This window comes from Crinia signifera, chromosome 9 (assembly GCF_055691185.1).
Source record: "Crinia signifera chromosome 9, ASM5569118v1, whole genome shotgun sequence".
In the NCBI taxonomy this organism is placed as follows: domain Eukaryota; kingdom Metazoa; phylum Chordata; class Amphibia; order Anura; family Myobatrachidae; genus Crinia; species Crinia signifera.
Genome location: NC_139225.1, coordinates 147,335,173 through 147,351,931, shown reverse-complemented (window position 1 = coordinate 147,351,931; position 16,759 = coordinate 147,335,173). Strand labels below are relative to the sequence as shown.

General features: G+C 46.5%; 1 protein-coding gene across 3 annotated transcripts; it reads left to right on the top strand.

Annotated features, from left to right (window-relative positions):
• Positions 1-221: 221 nt before the first annotated feature.
• LOC146036261 (HAUS augmin-like complex subunit 3) lies at positions 222-14,887 on the top strand. Of its 3 annotated transcripts, none has more exons than XM_083160150.1 (6): positions 222-498; positions 5,558-5,605; positions 5,686-6,573; positions 8,140-8,564; positions 10,311-10,527; positions 14,617-14,887. In XM_083160150.1, exons 2-6 carry the CDS (start codon positions 5,591-5,593, stop codon positions 14,836-14,838), a joined length of 1,767 nt encoding a protein of 588 aa, XP_083016276.1. In that variant the 5' UTR covers positions 222-498; positions 5,558-5,590; the 3' UTR covers positions 14,839-14,887. The 3 variants fall into 3 exon arrangements, with proteins under 3 accessions (XP_083016276.1, XP_083016274.1, XP_083016275.1); XM_083160148.1 differs by having other exon boundaries at positions 223-498; positions 5,512-5,605; XM_083160149.1 differs by lacking the exon at positions 222-498 and adding an exon at positions 2,569-2,597 and having other exon boundaries at positions 5,512-5,605.
• The last annotated feature ends 1,872 nt before the right edge of the window (positions 14,888-16,759 follow it).

The window sequence follows — 16,759 nt, the reverse complement described above, 5'->3', positions numbered from 1 at the left end:
ACAGTCCGTTAAAAAACGGTACTGTACCGGGAAAATCGGTATAGTTGGAGGGTATGGAGCTACCAACAGTGCATGTTTTGCAGGTCTCCTCACAGAATCACAAGTGAGCTAATTAGCTCCATCTGTGGATCTTTTAAAATGTGTCAGTGATTAATGAGTGCAGCAGTACAGCAGCTAGGTTGTGTGGAAAAATGTGAACTGTTGGTAGCTCTCGAGGGCTAGGGTTGGCTACCACTGCAGTAGGATATCTACTTTCAGAATATATATATATATATGGTTTGTGGCAGACCTTATTGCTATGTGCACTGCATTGTGGAGGCGGCCATTTTGTGGGACGTACCATCATTCATAAACATTCACATTGTACCTGCAGGAAGTGAGAACTGAACTTGGAGGAACCTGAGCAAACAGGTGAAATTTGAGTCTTAATTACCTCACAGGTGGAAGTTAATTAATCCAGCACAGCCAGAAACAAACCAAAGGATCCTTCTAGAACAGGTAACTAAATATGTAAAGGAGAATTTCTGTAGTGATTTAGAGACTTAAGTGATTTAGAGACTTAAGTGATTTAACATTTTGTAGGGGAGTGATTGCACAAATCATAAGGCGCCTATTGCATTATTGTGATTAACCTTTTCTTCTAACTTAAACCTTGATTACCCTTAGAAGTAACTCACACGGACACATGACCTGAAATAACTCACACGGACACATGACCTGAAATAACTCACACGGACACATGACCTGAAATAACGACACGGACAACCACTGCATAAGTTTAAAAGATCAACGGTATTTATTGTGGTATGACCCTATTGAAAAGGGATGGCCTGGAGAGCGCTTGGAGACCAGCTAAGTCATAAAACGTTAACAATGGCGGCGACTACAACGCCCCAACTTGTAACCAGGGCGATGAGCCTCCCCCATTGGATTCAAAGCACAGCCGCGCTGTGACTGTCTTGCCGCCCCTCCTAGTGCATGGTCAGGACAGTTCTAGTAAGTGTCCTACGTCCCCCCTTGGGGGCAGGACTCACCAGCATTCCTGGCAGAGGGTGGCAATACCTCACAGTGACCTCCTGTACTTCAAACTTGACGGCTGATTGAGAGCGCCCTCCCGCCAATTATGATTGAAATTATTGAGAGCCAAATTTGGGTAAAGGCCAGGTGGTAGTTTAGAAACAAGGGAGGGAGGGTGGGAATCCAGACTCAAGAGGAAGATGGATCACCTGACTACCCCTTATATACCTCCACCTAAGCTACACCCCTTCTACACCTGATTGGCTACCCAACAACCCTGCACTTCTATGGGTAAGTGAACTCTTATTCCAGCTTTTGTCATACCATCACAAAATGCACAGGCTCTTATATTCCCTCATGCCTATGCAGCCCTCGCTTTCTCTTCTTTGTTTGCACTATACAAGCGGGACGATATTTTAACCAATATCGGTCACTCAGAAGGGCCAAAATGGCCGATATCGTTTAAAGAAAACCTCCCAGTGTGTACGCACCTTAATTAGGACAAGAGCACGACTTGCAAAATGTAATTTAAGTTTTTCTTCATTTTCTTATTAAGGGGGGTATTTATCAAATATTGGTGAGAGATAAAGTAATCCGCTTCTAACTTGCATGTTGTAGGCTGTGTTTGAAAAAATGACAGGAGCTGATTGGTTGGTATTTTATCTCTCACAATTTTACCTTGTGCCAAGCTTTGATAAATTTAGCCCCCTACAAAACTTTTGGCCTAGGGGTGCTGTGAGTAAAATGCTGATAGTCTCAGGTGCTGTGATTCTAGTAAGGCTGGGAAACCATGCAGCCAGCAGCTCCGGCTTGTATGATATATGCGCAGATGTCAATTCATAGGGTTAGCGCCGATTCCGGGGAAGATGCTTTCACACCAACACCTGTAGATCAATGTCGCCAGGATGCACTCGGCACACTGTTAGGTGGTAGCTTATGAAATACCGTCTGTCGGCACAAAAAAAACGTGAAAAACATATGTCGACATTTTGACTGTCGATATTTTCATTGTCAACCTAATGCTGGTGTCGACCTAGTGACCGTATTCCAATCGTGCACACCCTTCTGATCTGCTCCTGGCTGGGGTGCACAACAACATAAATACTTTTTTAATGGTATTTTCTGGGAAGGATGGCAACACCCCCATTTATTAGGACACCCCTCCCCATTACCTGGGCCCAGTCATACTTTCTACAGTCAATGTTGAACCATCCTTATCCCTTTGTTCCGCTCCTTTACTGTATATCCATCTCCCCTCAGTGACACTATAATAAGGAATGTGCAGTCTGTGATATCTACATAGATCTTCTGCATCCAACCCACTATAGACTTTCATGGCAGAGGGGGCACCACACAGAGTCTACGGGTGAGATTTAATAGAAACATACCTCCCAACATGACCCTCTCCAGGAGGGACACAATGCTCTGTTTCTGGACTTCTCTCTTCATTTATTATTGCCATCACCTGTGGTGGAACACCTTTCTTGTTCATTAACCTGTTTGGTGATAGCAATCATTAATTAAGAGGAAAGGCCAGAAATAGAGCATTCTGTACCTCCTGGAGACGGTCATGTTGGGAGGTATGAACATAGAATTTGATTTTTGACAGCAGATAAGAACCCCTTAGCCAGAGGCGTAACTACGAATTTTGAGCCCCCCCGCCGCAAATTTTTTGGGCGCCCCCACTCCCCCTCCCCTCGCCGCTGTCTCTGCTGGTACCTGCCTGCCGTGCCCGGTGCCGTCACGGTCCCGTCTCTCCCAGCGCTGGCTAGTGGCTCCTGCTGCTATAATGAAAAGTCTCTCAGAAAATGGCTGCCCCCATACTGCAGTCGGGAGTCGGGACCGTGACGGCACCGGGCACGGCAGGCAGGTACCAGCAGAGACCGCAGCGGGTAACTATAGCCCCGCAGACCCCCGGCGCCCAAACTTTCTCTGCGCCTCCCCGCCACCGAGGGGCTGCGGAGCTATAGTTACGCCACTGCCCTTAGCCCATCTAGTCTGCCCCTTTTTTAAACATGAGAGATTTGGTAAGAAATCGCCAGTATTTTAAAGCGGCAATCATTTGCACTTCAAAATCAAACTGGTTTTGCTGTGTAAATGATTGCCACTTTAAAAAAACTGGAGATTTCTTTCCAAATCTCTCACTTTCTGAATTTATCATCCTATAAAATCTCACCCAATAGCTCATCTCAGATATCATATGTCCACCAATGGGGTGTATTCGATGCGGCCGGTGAGGGGGTTAAACGGCGGGGACGCTGAAAACAAGCAATCCTCGCCATTTAACCCCTGCGCCAGCCGCTCTCCCTATTCAACACACCGGGGAAATCCTCACTGTCAGATTGGGCACCCTCTTCCTTATGGATTCCATTTAACTGGGGCTGCTGCTGCAGGATACAGGGCATGTCTGATACATGCTCGCAACGGAGTCCGTTATACTCCAGTATTTTGATCTGGATAGAAACACTGTTGTTTTTATTTATTTTATCTTGATTGCATCTATTTATTTACATATTAAAATAGTTTTTTTAAATGATTCACTTGGCAGAGGTTATTAATTAAGCGCTGCTTTCTAGTTTTCTTTTGTGGGCTGGAAAAATGTTCAAATCTGCCACCCAAAGGGACTCCCAGGCTCCAGTCATGGAGCCCGTTCACCAGACCACACCATGTCTGCTCTGGCTTTATGGAATCCTTCATTAGACTATGGAGGTTATTCCTATTCATTCGATCCTCTGTGCATTCACACGGAAGACCCATGTTGCACGTCTGTGCATGTGCACGGGGAGAATATACAAACTCCGCACAGTTAGGTCCATGGTGGGAATAGAACCCATGACCTCAGTGCTGTGAGGCAGTAATGCTAACCATTACACCATCCGTACTGCCCCGTATATATAACACATGGTGGGGATAGAACCCATGACCTCAGCGCTGTGAGGCAGTAATGTAACCATTACACCATCCGTACTGCCCCGTATATATAACACATGGTGGGGATAGAACCCATGACCTCAGTGCTGTGAGGCAGTAATGCTAACCACTACACCATCCGTACTGCCCCGTATATATAACACATGGTGGGAATAGAACCCATGACCTCAGTGCTGTGAGGCAGTAATGCTAACCATTACACCATCCGTACTGCCCCGTATATATAACACATGGTGGGGATAGAACCCATGACCTCAGCGCTGTGAGGCAGTAATGTAACCATTACACCATCCGTACTGCCCCGTACATATAACACATGGTGGGAATAGAACCCATGACCTCAGTGCTGTGAGGCAGTAATGCTAACCATTACACCATCCGTACTGCCCCGTACATATAACACATGGTGGGAATAGAACCCATGACCTCAGTGCTGTGAGGCAGTAATGCTAACCATTACACCATCCGTACTGCCCCGTACATATAACACATGGTGGGAATAGAACCCATGACCTCAGTGCTGTGAGGCAGTAATGTAACCATTACACCATCCGTACTGCCCCGTATATATAACACATGGTGGGAATAGAACCCATGACCTCAGTGCTGTGAGGCAGTAATGCTAACCATTACACCATCCGTACTGCCCCGTATATATAACACATGGTGGGGATAGAACCCATGACCTCAGCGCTGTGAGGCAGTAATGTAACCATTACACCATCCGTACTGCCCCGTACATATAACACATGGTGGGAATAGAACCCATGACCTCAGTGCTGTGAGGCAGTAATGCTAACCATTACACCATCCGTACTGCCCCGTACATATAACACATGGTGGGAATAGAACCCATGACCTCAGTGCTGTGAGACAGTAATGCTAACCATTACACCATCCGTACTGCCCCGTACATATAACACATGGTGGGAATAGAACCCATGACCTCAGTGCTGTGAGGCAGTAATGCTAACCATTACACCGTCCGTACTGGTTTTACCATTGATGGAAGAGATCCAATGGTTCTTTGCTATTGATGGCTGTGAGGCAGCAAAGGTGTTTTTTTTTTTCCCTTTAGCACGGGGGGGGGGGGGGTCATAGAGTTTAGCCCTAGCCAAGGCTTCGCTACTAAGCCCCAACCCCTTCAGAGGTAGTCCGACCACTTACTCTTCCCCTCTACAAAGATGTCTATTGATGGTGGGAAATCTATGATGGTTTCCAATTGTGATTAATCACCAATGGCACCATCAATGTTTATCCCACATATAGTCATCCATAGATATACTGTGGTGGCCTTCACAGTTTTTCCTTCCATTGCCCACACTCGTGAAGGTTGTTACATTATCGTTGCCAGGACCCATGCTACACCAGCAAAGGGAAAGTTCTTTTGTTACTAAAGCTATAACCACAATTCATCAGATTAATTTATAATATTAACTGAAAACTAATCTCGGATCATACGATTTGTCCTGTTGCCCACTCAGGTGATAAAGTAAATGTGTTTCTGTACTAAGCAATATACATGAAGAATACATATGACACATTTGTTTTGTGTTTTCCTAGACAATCTCCTAATACCTGGTGGAACATTTGTCTCATCTCCATTCAGGACTCTTCGAAAAGCCATTTTTGAAGGAATATAATGTCAAGCCTTCTAGTGAGTATTCTATTTATTTTATCAACCTATATTTCACCTATGATCCCAAATGTTGCTTCTCCTCTTATTGATCCTTGTAGGTTCCACCCCATGGAGCAGGTCTCTCTCGCCAGAGATCCACCTGCTTTCTCCTTGATCCACCCCGGGTGCAAGGGTCGGACTTTGTGGACATGCTTCGCCTTATTGGTTATCCAGCTGCCAATGATCTGAAGGGTGAGGATTTTGATTGGCTCTGTGAAGGTAATGAAGAGACAGAACTGTTCCTAGGATGGCTCTGTGGAGCTGTGGACCAGCATAATTCTCTAAGCAGTGAGCAACTAGAGGCCTTCAATGTCCTCCTCCGCTCTGGACAACCACTTTTAGAAGCAGAGGAGCTGGAGAACCTTTGCAAAGGGGGAAGTGAGAGTGAAGGTGAATGGGATATAAAGGAAACCAGGGAGGAATTAGAGGCAGAGCTTCAGAGTTTGCGGACCCTGAAGACAAATCGACTGCAGTCCCGCAACAAGATAGAGTCCTTGGGGCTGACATTACTCTGCAATCGCCTTTCACTAGAGAAGCAGGAGAAGGAATTGGAACGAAGCCTAAATCACACCAAGCAAGACCTTTCCACCGTGAACTCCAGATACAATTCTGCTCTGTTGAGACTTCGAGAGATGGTGACGGAACTTGGGGATTATCATTCTAACTGCTATACTCCTAGCCTATTTCTCTCTTTGCTGGACTTGGAGGGGTACGTAAGGCTTGAGGACACATGCTGGAAGCAGGTGGAAGACAGCGCCAAAGGAGTGTTTACTGCTAGAGAGAGAGATCAGGATCAAGGAAAGAAAATGCAGCAAGACATGGCGGAAGAAAGCGAGAGGGTGCGAACCGCGTGGGCATCCCAAAGAATGCAGCTGAGCCTTGCCCTCAGTAACCTGAATGGAAATGAGGAGGCACTAGCTTGGCTGGAGAGGAATGCAGGAGAACAGGTGAGACACTAGTGTATGGTAAAGCCATCTATGGGTATACTGTGTATGTAACCGGTCGTCACTCGGGCCCTGATTTAGAGGTGCATGTAGTTGCGACTGCGGCTTTTAGCCGCACTCTTTAGCTACAACATCGAAGATTGCACCAACCTTATAGGATTTTGCAATCTGAACAAGACCTCCAGTGTCAGCGCTACTGTGTCTTTAGATGCAGCTACTGTCCGCCACATGCCCTCGTTTTGCTAGTCAGCTCCCTGTTATGTTCCAAGAATGCCAACTGAAAATAGCATTCCTTGCGTCCAAATTCCATTAGCATCTCTGGGCATGAAACATCGGAACGCATTCACAGGATGAAATCATTGGCCACTGCACCCACCTCCTAATCAGCCCTTGGTGGCTCTACAGCTGCTCCAGTACAGAACTTCCTCCTTGTGTACCATACTTGTGTCTCTTTGTAGTACAGGAATACCCTGGTCTGTTGCCTGGAAGAAAGTAGCTCTTGGAGGACAGACCAAATTCCCTCTAAAGCCACAGTAGGGAATGAAAGAGTTAGCAAAAGTATAACAAGACCTGCAGCTAAACTATGACAAAAAGGGAGTGGACACTGTCCGCAAATAGATTAACAAGATTTTATTGACGTCCACAGTTTGCAGGTCTGCTGCGTGCAGTGGCACACCAAATAAGGCAAAGGTGTTTGGTTGTCCTCCATGGGCGTCTTAAGAGAGGAGGAGGCCAGTGCCAGTGTGCAGTCTTCTTCTGTGTCCCCTCCTCTCTAGTTGGCAGCGCTCTTAAATCTGGTCACTAGGGGACCATAGCTCTGTCCTAGAGTCTAGTGTGCATAGTTTGGTCTCTGGCAAAAAGGATGCGGTGGCCATTTTCCCAGTAATTTTCCTATTGTGCATGTGCAAACACCAGCAAAATGGCCGCTGTGCCATTTCCTCAGGGATTTCTGCAGCGGTGCTACTATGGTGTGGGACTTTGGAGGGTAAAGATTGAGAAAAATGCGTGCAGAGTATGGTGCCTGGACCATGGCGTTCCATGTGAACCGCACAGGCTGCACCTATTATATATAAATACACCAGCAGGACAGCTTCATTACAATTTGTCTTGTGAACGGCCCAGTCAACATGCCACTAACATTTTATGTCTTCACACAGGCTGTAAATCATCTGCATTGTTGCATATGAGGTACATATGGTTCTAGGATGTGCTGTGGGAACTCGCGTAAGATAAGCTGATGTAGCTATAACTATGCAAGCTGGCATTTTGGCCTGTCTATGTAGTTTTCTTTTGAAGGATAGTGGGCCAGATGCATTAAGCTTCAAAAAGTGATCAAATGGTGAGCGATAAACAACCAACCAACGAGCTCCTGCCTGACCTTTTTCAAACACAGCCTGTGGTATGGTTAGGAGCTGATTGGCTGGAGATTTATCACTCTCCATTTTATCACTTTTCGAAGCTTAGTACATCTGGCCCGCAATCTGGTTCAAATTTCGCCCATGTTGATCTTTGCTCGTTTCTAGCTAAATGTTCCACTTTTCTGCTTTGATTGGACATTTTGTTTATTAGATGTGGGATCCTCAGCGTGTGCCGCTGCTGGAGAGGGAGGTCCAGTCTCTGGAGTCAGAAGTGGAAGCCCTGCAGAACCAGAGGCTTCCTGCTCTAGTGTGCGAAGCCTCCATTGGGCTGTGCCTTCCCACGCTTCACGATTGGGTGAACACAGAGAAGCAGAGGCTGGCCCAGGTGGACCAAACACAAGCGCCAGTGGCGGAGGCCATTCTCTATCAGCTATCGCGTCTGCAGCTAGTGGAGATGGGCCTGCAGGCTGAGATGCGGGAACATTGCCAAACTGAAAGGGATCTTCGAGTGCTGAAAGTCGAGATGGTCAGCAGGTCTGGTGAGCTTGGAAAGAGGCTTGGGACAAGAGACCTCCGGGGGTCACCTCAGTGGCTGACTCCACTTCGCGTGGACAGCAAAGACCACACAGCAGTCAGGTGAGACCATGAGGCTGGGCCCTAATTATTTATATATAACCCCATCTTTTCAACTGGAAATGTACATTTTGTAATCAGGTCTGAGGAGACCTCTAGGGGCCACAACCCTTTTATAAAAAGTCAAACTACTATGTCTCATAGCACCACTCTCCAGTGGCATGACAATAGCACCACAAACCCCACAGTGTGGGAGTAAGTGTGGGTGTCGGGGGTCTGCGGGGCCAATAGTTATGCTGCCACCTGCCAGGACCTGCCTAGTAAAGTTGAGACCATTAAATCGGCTTGTCTGCATCCTGGTGCTTCTCCTGGCTCCTTTTGAAAAATGTCCCTCACAAAATGGCCGCCTCCTTACAGCAGACAGTTTTTTTTGAGGATGCTAGAGAAGGTGTCAGCCTCCTCTAGCATCCTTAAAAATGTTCTGCTGTAAGGGGGCGGCCATTTTGTGAGGGACGTTTTTTTTCATAAGGAGCCAGGAAGAGCGCCGGGACACAGACAAGCAGATCTACGGGTCCCGGCCACAGGTGCAGAAGGGGGTAAGGCAGGGTGGGGGGAGGGGAGGGTCTTAACTTTACTAGAGGGGGGTGCAAAATTTGTTGAGAGAGGTGGCCAAGCATGGATATCCTTACAACTTGGACCGTCAGGGTGTTTGTGAAATCTCAAGTCTAAGCAATAAATAGGTCCCAGTATCACAAGCTTATACTGTATAAGGGTTGAGGGAGGAGGAGGGTTGCACTGATTGCTGTTTGGGTTCCCTGTATGAAGCAATGAGACGTTCCCAATATTTCCCAGCTTGCATTGTGTGGATTATTTTCCTGTGCATTTCCTATGCTGCTACAGAGCATTCTCCTCTGGCTCCGAGCTGCCTGGTCTGTGCCCAAAATGGTGTGAGGCCTGGCTTCTGACTGTTATTGTACACTTATTGTACTCTCTGTTCCGGCGTTAGGAAGCTCGGAAGTATCCCCCCCCCCCTCTGTTCCTTTGTCTTGTGCAGAGCAGAGTTTGGTGATGTTGGTCAGGCAGATGGAAAGGAGTCTGAGGATAGGAATATGAATGAAAAAAAAAATGTATCGGAATTTGGGGGCCATTCTATTTCTCCTCACTTGACTATACTATATTTTCCTTGGTTTCCTTTTCATGTCTGTCACAACATCATCACCCATGTCAGTAATCCCATCCGTAGAGCCGCTAAATGGGGGGGTGGGGGGAGCAGGTCCAGATTACGTAGCAGTGACGACCTTAGGCAAAGGCCTAGGCCATGCTTCCATCTCACCTGTACAGCGGCCATTGGTAGGACTGGAATGGGCATGACATGTATAAAGTAAAGAGATACTTCTGTGAGGTGTAATCTGAATAAGGGACACTACATGTCATGTGAATTATGGACACCACTGTGTGACTGATTTGGATGAGGGACGCTATCATGTGTGACATACTGTAATTTGATTTGGTACTATTGTGTGGTCACACCCCTTCCCAGCAAGGCCACACCCTTTCTGTCCATTTTTAATATATTAGCAGCCTGCTGGCGCATGGCACAAAAATATCTGGTTTTGGCTGAGGATTGCTTTTTATTAGGGGTGATAGGTGCTGCAGGGAAGCTATACAGGGAAAGGGGTGCTTTGGTTAGGGGTGGAACTGGTGGCAGGGCTGTGAGAAGCAGCCAAAATCTTGCCTACGGCATCAAATTGGTTATGGCTGGCTTTATACCTGGGCCTGATCATTAACGTTGTCATTTCCGTCTCCTAGGCTCTCCGCAATGCTGGAGAAACCGTCCAGACAAAAAGAGTTGTTTCCCAAGTATGAAGCCTTACAGCGCCAGGCCGCGTCTCTGGTGCAGGAGTTAATGACGCTGAGCGGCGTTTGCCGTGGTTCCCTCCCACAAACCACAACTCTGGAAAGGGATTGCGAAGAGCTTCACCGCTCTCTATGCCGAGGGACGAGGAACCTGCAGCTGCGAGACCCGGTCAGTATTGGCTCTAGGGGACGTGTAGTTAAGTGGGTATTCACTACAAGCTGTCTCTTATCTCCATACTTGCCCACCTTAAGAGTCTCGTCTTCAAGAGAAGAGACTCTTTGAAGCTTTTCCAGGGGCATGGCTTGCCCCCATTAAGCCCTGCCCTCATTCCTGTAAATGCTGCTCTCCGGGGAGGGAGTGGTACTAAAATTACGCAATTTGAATAATTTTAGCCACGCCCCCCTCCCCAAAAGAGCCGCAAATGCTGGTATTTAACTGGCAAAGGGAGGGGGTGCGGGGCCCCCGCTAAATGCGGGAGGCTTGTTTACCCTTCCGATCTTCAGGTTCTTCCCAGCCATTCCGAGAGGGTAGGTGAGTATGCCTAACTCAGGGTTGCCGACTCAGGGAAGCTCGGAAAGGAGACTTCCAGCTGCAGTTCGGGGGGCGGGGCTTGAGCTTTACATCATTAAGCCCCGCCCCCAGGATGGTAAAACCCCCAATTCACGGATCTCCGTGGAGGGGGCGGGGCTAAAATGACACAATTTTAGCTCCGCCCCCTCCTCTGAGACCCAGGAATTGATGCATTTCAATCCTAAAGTATGGGGGAAGACGCCGCAATCGGGGGGTGGCGTGGGGGTACCCCGGAATCCGGGAGGGTTGCCCACCTTTCCGGGGGGGGGGGGGGGCGAGAGGAGGATCCCGGGAGTGTCGACAACCCTGGCCTAACTTGTCTCTCACAACTGTCCCAATTTTTGTGGGACAGTCCTGTTTTTTGGGGACTTTCCCACGTCCCACCTGCACCTGCTGTATTGCATATTTGTGTGTGTATGTATGCTGTGCGTGCATGTTTGTATGCTGCATGTGTGTATGTATTCTTGGTGTGTTTCTGTAAGTATGCTGTGTCTGTGTATGTATGCTCTGTCTTGGTGTGTGTTTGTATGTATGCTGTATGTGTATTGTATGTGTTTAGGAATTGTTATGCTATCGCCCGCCCCCTCAATGTATGCTCTCACCTTCCCCCCCATGGTGTATGCCATAGTTGCATTCTGCAGGAGACTCCCTGAAATAGCAGCAATCTCCCTCTCTCCCTCATTAGTCTAGCAATCTCCCTCATTTCACCTAGCTCACATTACACTGATACATTTTTTGGGGAAAAAGGGGGTAAAAAAGTAATGAGACAGATACATTTACATTGAATCATCAGCGCCATTTCCCAGCACTTTACCAAGTATAGTAGCTCTTACTAACTGCTTTGGGGCTCATCTACATTTGGATATAAGTCATTTTAGATTACATACACACGCTTCTAGGCGCCACGTTCACAATCTCTTTTCACAATCTCTCCATATATGGAACTAGATACGCCCTTTGGGTGGAGCATGACATGCCCCCTCAATGGGGCGCTGTGCAAAATTCTACTACCAACTATAATCTCCCTGAAACTAGTTTTCAAAAGTAGGCAAGTATGGTGTATGCTCTCACCTGCCCCCACCCCATGTATGCTATCACCTGCCCCCACCCTGTGTATGATATTACCTGCCCGCTAGTGTATTACTTGCTACCCCCCCCCCCCCATTTGTAAATACATATATGCATTCATGCAAGCTGTGTATGTATGTGTATTTATGCTGTGCGCATTTGTTTCTGTGAAAATTGGGCAACCCTCCCGCATACTGGTGGCAACCCCCCGAATCTCCTTGGTCGCAGCTGTAAATTACTGCTATTTGTATCTTTATGAGGGAGGGGAGGGACTAAAGATGCAAATTGCATCATTTAGCCCCACCTCCTCACCGAAGATCCATGAATTGTGGGGTTTGCCATACTGGGGGGCGGGGGTTGATGACGTCTACATCTTCTCCTGGAGAGGAGACTTCAAAAGTAGGCAACCCTGGTGTAAGTTAGCTATGAGTGTGTGCATTTGGTGTACATTCGCTTTGTTCATGTGTTTTGGGCATATGTTTACTGTGTTTGCGTTTTTATTTAGTCCTTCTAGGCCCCCCTTGTACCCCAGGCCCCCCGGAGCCTTATCCGGCTCTGTAATGAACTGAATGTTATTAATATTATGCATGACTCCTCACCCTCAATAACATCCCATTTTTGTATATACTGTATAATATACTTTTTTCCACCCTGTGAATTTGCACAATGAGAGGTGTTTTTGGAGAATGATCAGACCGTAGATTTACATAATACGGCTTCTGTGACTGAATGCCAACGTCGGTCTGTGTCAAAGTTCATGCAGAAAACCGGAAAACTACCAGGGTAAATTTCCTTTACTATAATGTACGGTAAGATCACTGGACTTTCTATGTAAATACATGTGCACAGATGACTAGCAGTGTCCGGAAAACATTCGCAGATGACCAGCAGATGTCGCCGCTCTATCAAAGGTGGAAAGTTTGTATCAAAACCAGCAGGAACCCAGCCGGTGAGAGGTCACACTCTCAGACCCCATTTCCTACTGGCTTGTACAATGATGCAGGGGCTACAAAAAGTAATGACATTTTCTATATATATATATATATATATATATATATATATATATATATATATATATATATATATATATATATATATATATATATATATATATATATATATATATATATATATATATATATATATATATATATATATATATATATATATATATATATACATACATACAGGTTGAGTATCCCTTATCCAAAATGCTCGGGACCAGGAGAATTTTGGATAACGGATTATTCCGTATTTCGGAATATTTTAATATTTCAATGATGTATTTTGAAGTATCTTGCATTTATGCTGTATAAACACATAATATACACACAAATATATTTTATTACCACATAAAATACACACAAATATATTTTATTTGTTCAAAAAACAAGGTTTCAAAACGTGAAACAAAATTTGTGTACTATCTCAGATACTGAATTTGAATGCCAAGCAATCATTGTCTTGCACATATATAGTGCCAGTTACATATCATGTCCCCAGTGATGCTGTTACAAATGTCCCCAGTGAGTTTTTAGCAAAAAAAAAAATTTTTTTCACTTTCTGGAATGTCCGTATTTCGGAATAATTCGGATAACGGATATTCGGATACGGGATACTCGACCTGTATATATAATATAAAAAAATTTTTATTGCTTGGACTATGGGCCTGATTCAACATTGATTGCAAAATCATTGTCTAATGGGCAAAACCATACTGCACTGCAGGTGGGGCAGATGAAGCTCAGGGTTGTCCCCGGTGTCCCCGGGTGGTGGACGCCGTGCTGAAAATATTGCGGTAAAAAATTAGAACGTAAAAATTGCTTTTTATGTTATGCGGTGAAACTACAAGTCTCGGCTAGCCTCACCCCCCCCCCCCCCACACACACACAAGAGGAGCCACATAACTGGCTCCTCTTCTGATCCCTAAGGGAATCCTAGTGACATGTGGACCCGGGAACCCAACGACATCCATCAATTTGTCTCCCCTGAACCAATCAGGGCTCAGGTCCGATGGAGAGGCCTACATCCAATCAGAGCTGACCTTCTCCGGAGCTGCACCCTGATTGGTTTAGTACAGGTGGAGGCTGCATTCTGTGTATGTAAAACCGCATACCTCCCAACTTTTACGATATGTTGAGCGGGACTCTTCATGTTGGGAGAGCTCCTGAACATACCCCCAGTCAACATCTCCACTGAATAGATAAGCGGAATGGCAGGTATCCCCCCCCCCCCCAACAACTACCATCACCGCCATATGGGGGCTGTCCTGACAAAATCAGGGTGGTTAGGAGTAATGTCAACGCAATATGCAATCGATGGGTGTACCATTGATGGCCATCCCTACGTCTCTGCATATATGCTATGGTTAGAACCAACATCGTAAAGGGACCAATACTGTGGCGGCACTGGTCCCCAACACATACTCTGCAGTGGGGCACAATGCCAGATTTGTCTAATAATATTATTCACATAGAACTTTCCTACAATAAGAAATCTGCAAAATAACTGAAAATGACACAAAATAATTGTCTATTAATAGAAAACAGAAGCGGGAACGGTTACTCGGATATACGTCTGTAATGAGATGTCCTTTCTCACCCACCCATCTCTTTGCAGAACCTCACACTTGCCTTTGAAACCCTCTCATCTTGCGTCTCCCAGTTTAACCAGTGGTGCCTGGACTGTTTGCGGGATCTGGAACGAAAGAGGGTTTCCATTCACACGTCTTCTCTAGCGCAAGGCAGACAGCTTCATCTCCTCTTCTACCGGGACTCCGCCCAGCTTGCCGACCTCATACAGGACCTTGAGCAGCGCGTCAGGGACTCGTGTTCTGATTAATCCTCATCGATCTTCTACTTTGTACTGAAATAAATGCAGCAATCACATACTTGGGTCCTTGATGTTTTCTGTCTACATGTGGGAGGGAGGCAGACACTTTGTGGCATACAGCCGAGATTAGACAGGCCGAGGGGTCCATCCTATTATCCCCGATGTGTGCGGATGATTCGCCGAGTGTGAATCATCACCACACCGGGCGCACTTTACAGCGGGGTGAAGGGTGCGAGTTAGAGTTAATTCAGCGTGAAAACGGCGGTACTTGTGTATTATCACGGCGCCCAATTTCATCTAAATCGCGGCCGATTTTCTGCGATTTTTTTTTTTTTGGGCCGATTTGATCTGCGATGCGATTTTGCGTCCGATTTTTTTTTTTTTTTGCCGATTTTTGGACATTTCCTGCTGATTTGCATGTTGTTCCATCCTTGCACACCCCCAAGTACTATGCGATGGGATTTTCGGGAAAATGCCCCCGATTGTACAATTAAATATCGCATAGCAACGCATGCCAGCAAGTGGCATGCGATGCAATGTGATTCGCAATGTTAAATGCACCCCCATTGTAAACGCCACCCCCACTATCAACGCCAACCCGAAGCGTGGCGAGCGGCGGCGGTATGCGTCCTCCGACATTTTCATACCCCCACTATCCACGTCGGCGTTGAGCTGATTTTAGATAGTGTAGCGAGCCACCGAGCCCGAAGCGTGGCGAGCGGACGCGGATTACTTTATATGTATTTTGCATCCCCTAGCGGGGCTCGCCACGCTTTGGGCTCGGTGGCTCGCTGCGCTCGCCACAGTATCTAAAGTCAGCTCAACGCCAACGTGGATAGTGGGGGTATGAAAAGGTCGAAAGGACGCGTACCGCCGCCCCTCGCGGGCTCGCTGCGCTCGCCACGCTTCGGGTTGGCGTTGATAGTGGGGGTGGTGTTGATAATGGGGGTTCATTTAACATTGTAAGCACCCATCAGGGTGATTGTACAATTACAAATCGAATCGCTTCACATGCATCACATGCCACTATATTGCATGCGATGCACTACGATGGAAATCGGGGGTGTGCAAGGTGTGCAATGATGGAGCAGCATGCAAATCGGCGGGAAAAAGTGAAAAATCGGCCGCAAAATCGCATCCGATTTTTGCATGCGATTTGCAGCCAATTTCGTGGGCGCCGTGATAATACACAAGTACCAAAACGGCACCCGAACGGCAACTCACACCCTTCGGGGTTAATAGGATTGCCCGCTTAGAACCTGGCTGTCCATCGTTCATGGGATTTTATTTATTATTTATTTTCTTTTTATTTTGGCCAATGGCATGCAAGCTTGGATGGAAAAAGACGACGCCCCCTGAAAGTTCTACCACATTCCAACTGGTATCTGTATGATGGGTTCACTGCCAATGACATATGGTCAAAAATACCTAAGTCGACATCGACGAAAGGTCGACACAAGCAAAAGGTCAACATGGCAGTGGGCGACGCATAACAAGGTTCATATAAGTTTTTTACATTTTTTTTTTTTATTTTGTTGGACTTTCCCATGTTTTACCGTCCCCAGTTGTAGTCCACGAGGAGTGTAAAGTGTGACAAGCCATGCAAGAGCACGTGGTAGACTAATTGGGGGTCCATGTTGACAGGTGTCGACACTGACACCAACAATGTGAAAAAGTCGACCTTTTGCTTCTCAACTTTTTGTCAATGTTGACATTTTGGTGACGATTATTGACCGCCGTCTCACACACTATTGATCCTTTGAACACCCCCATTCCAACCAAAACCTTACAGCATCTTTTTCACAGATCCGGGACTGGTCCCAAAACAGAATTGGTATCATAATTACAGACCACATCCGATGCCGGGAGCTCTGTTCCGGCACACCGTCTTATTCATGAACACTGATTTATTGAGTACTTGTGGAATCTA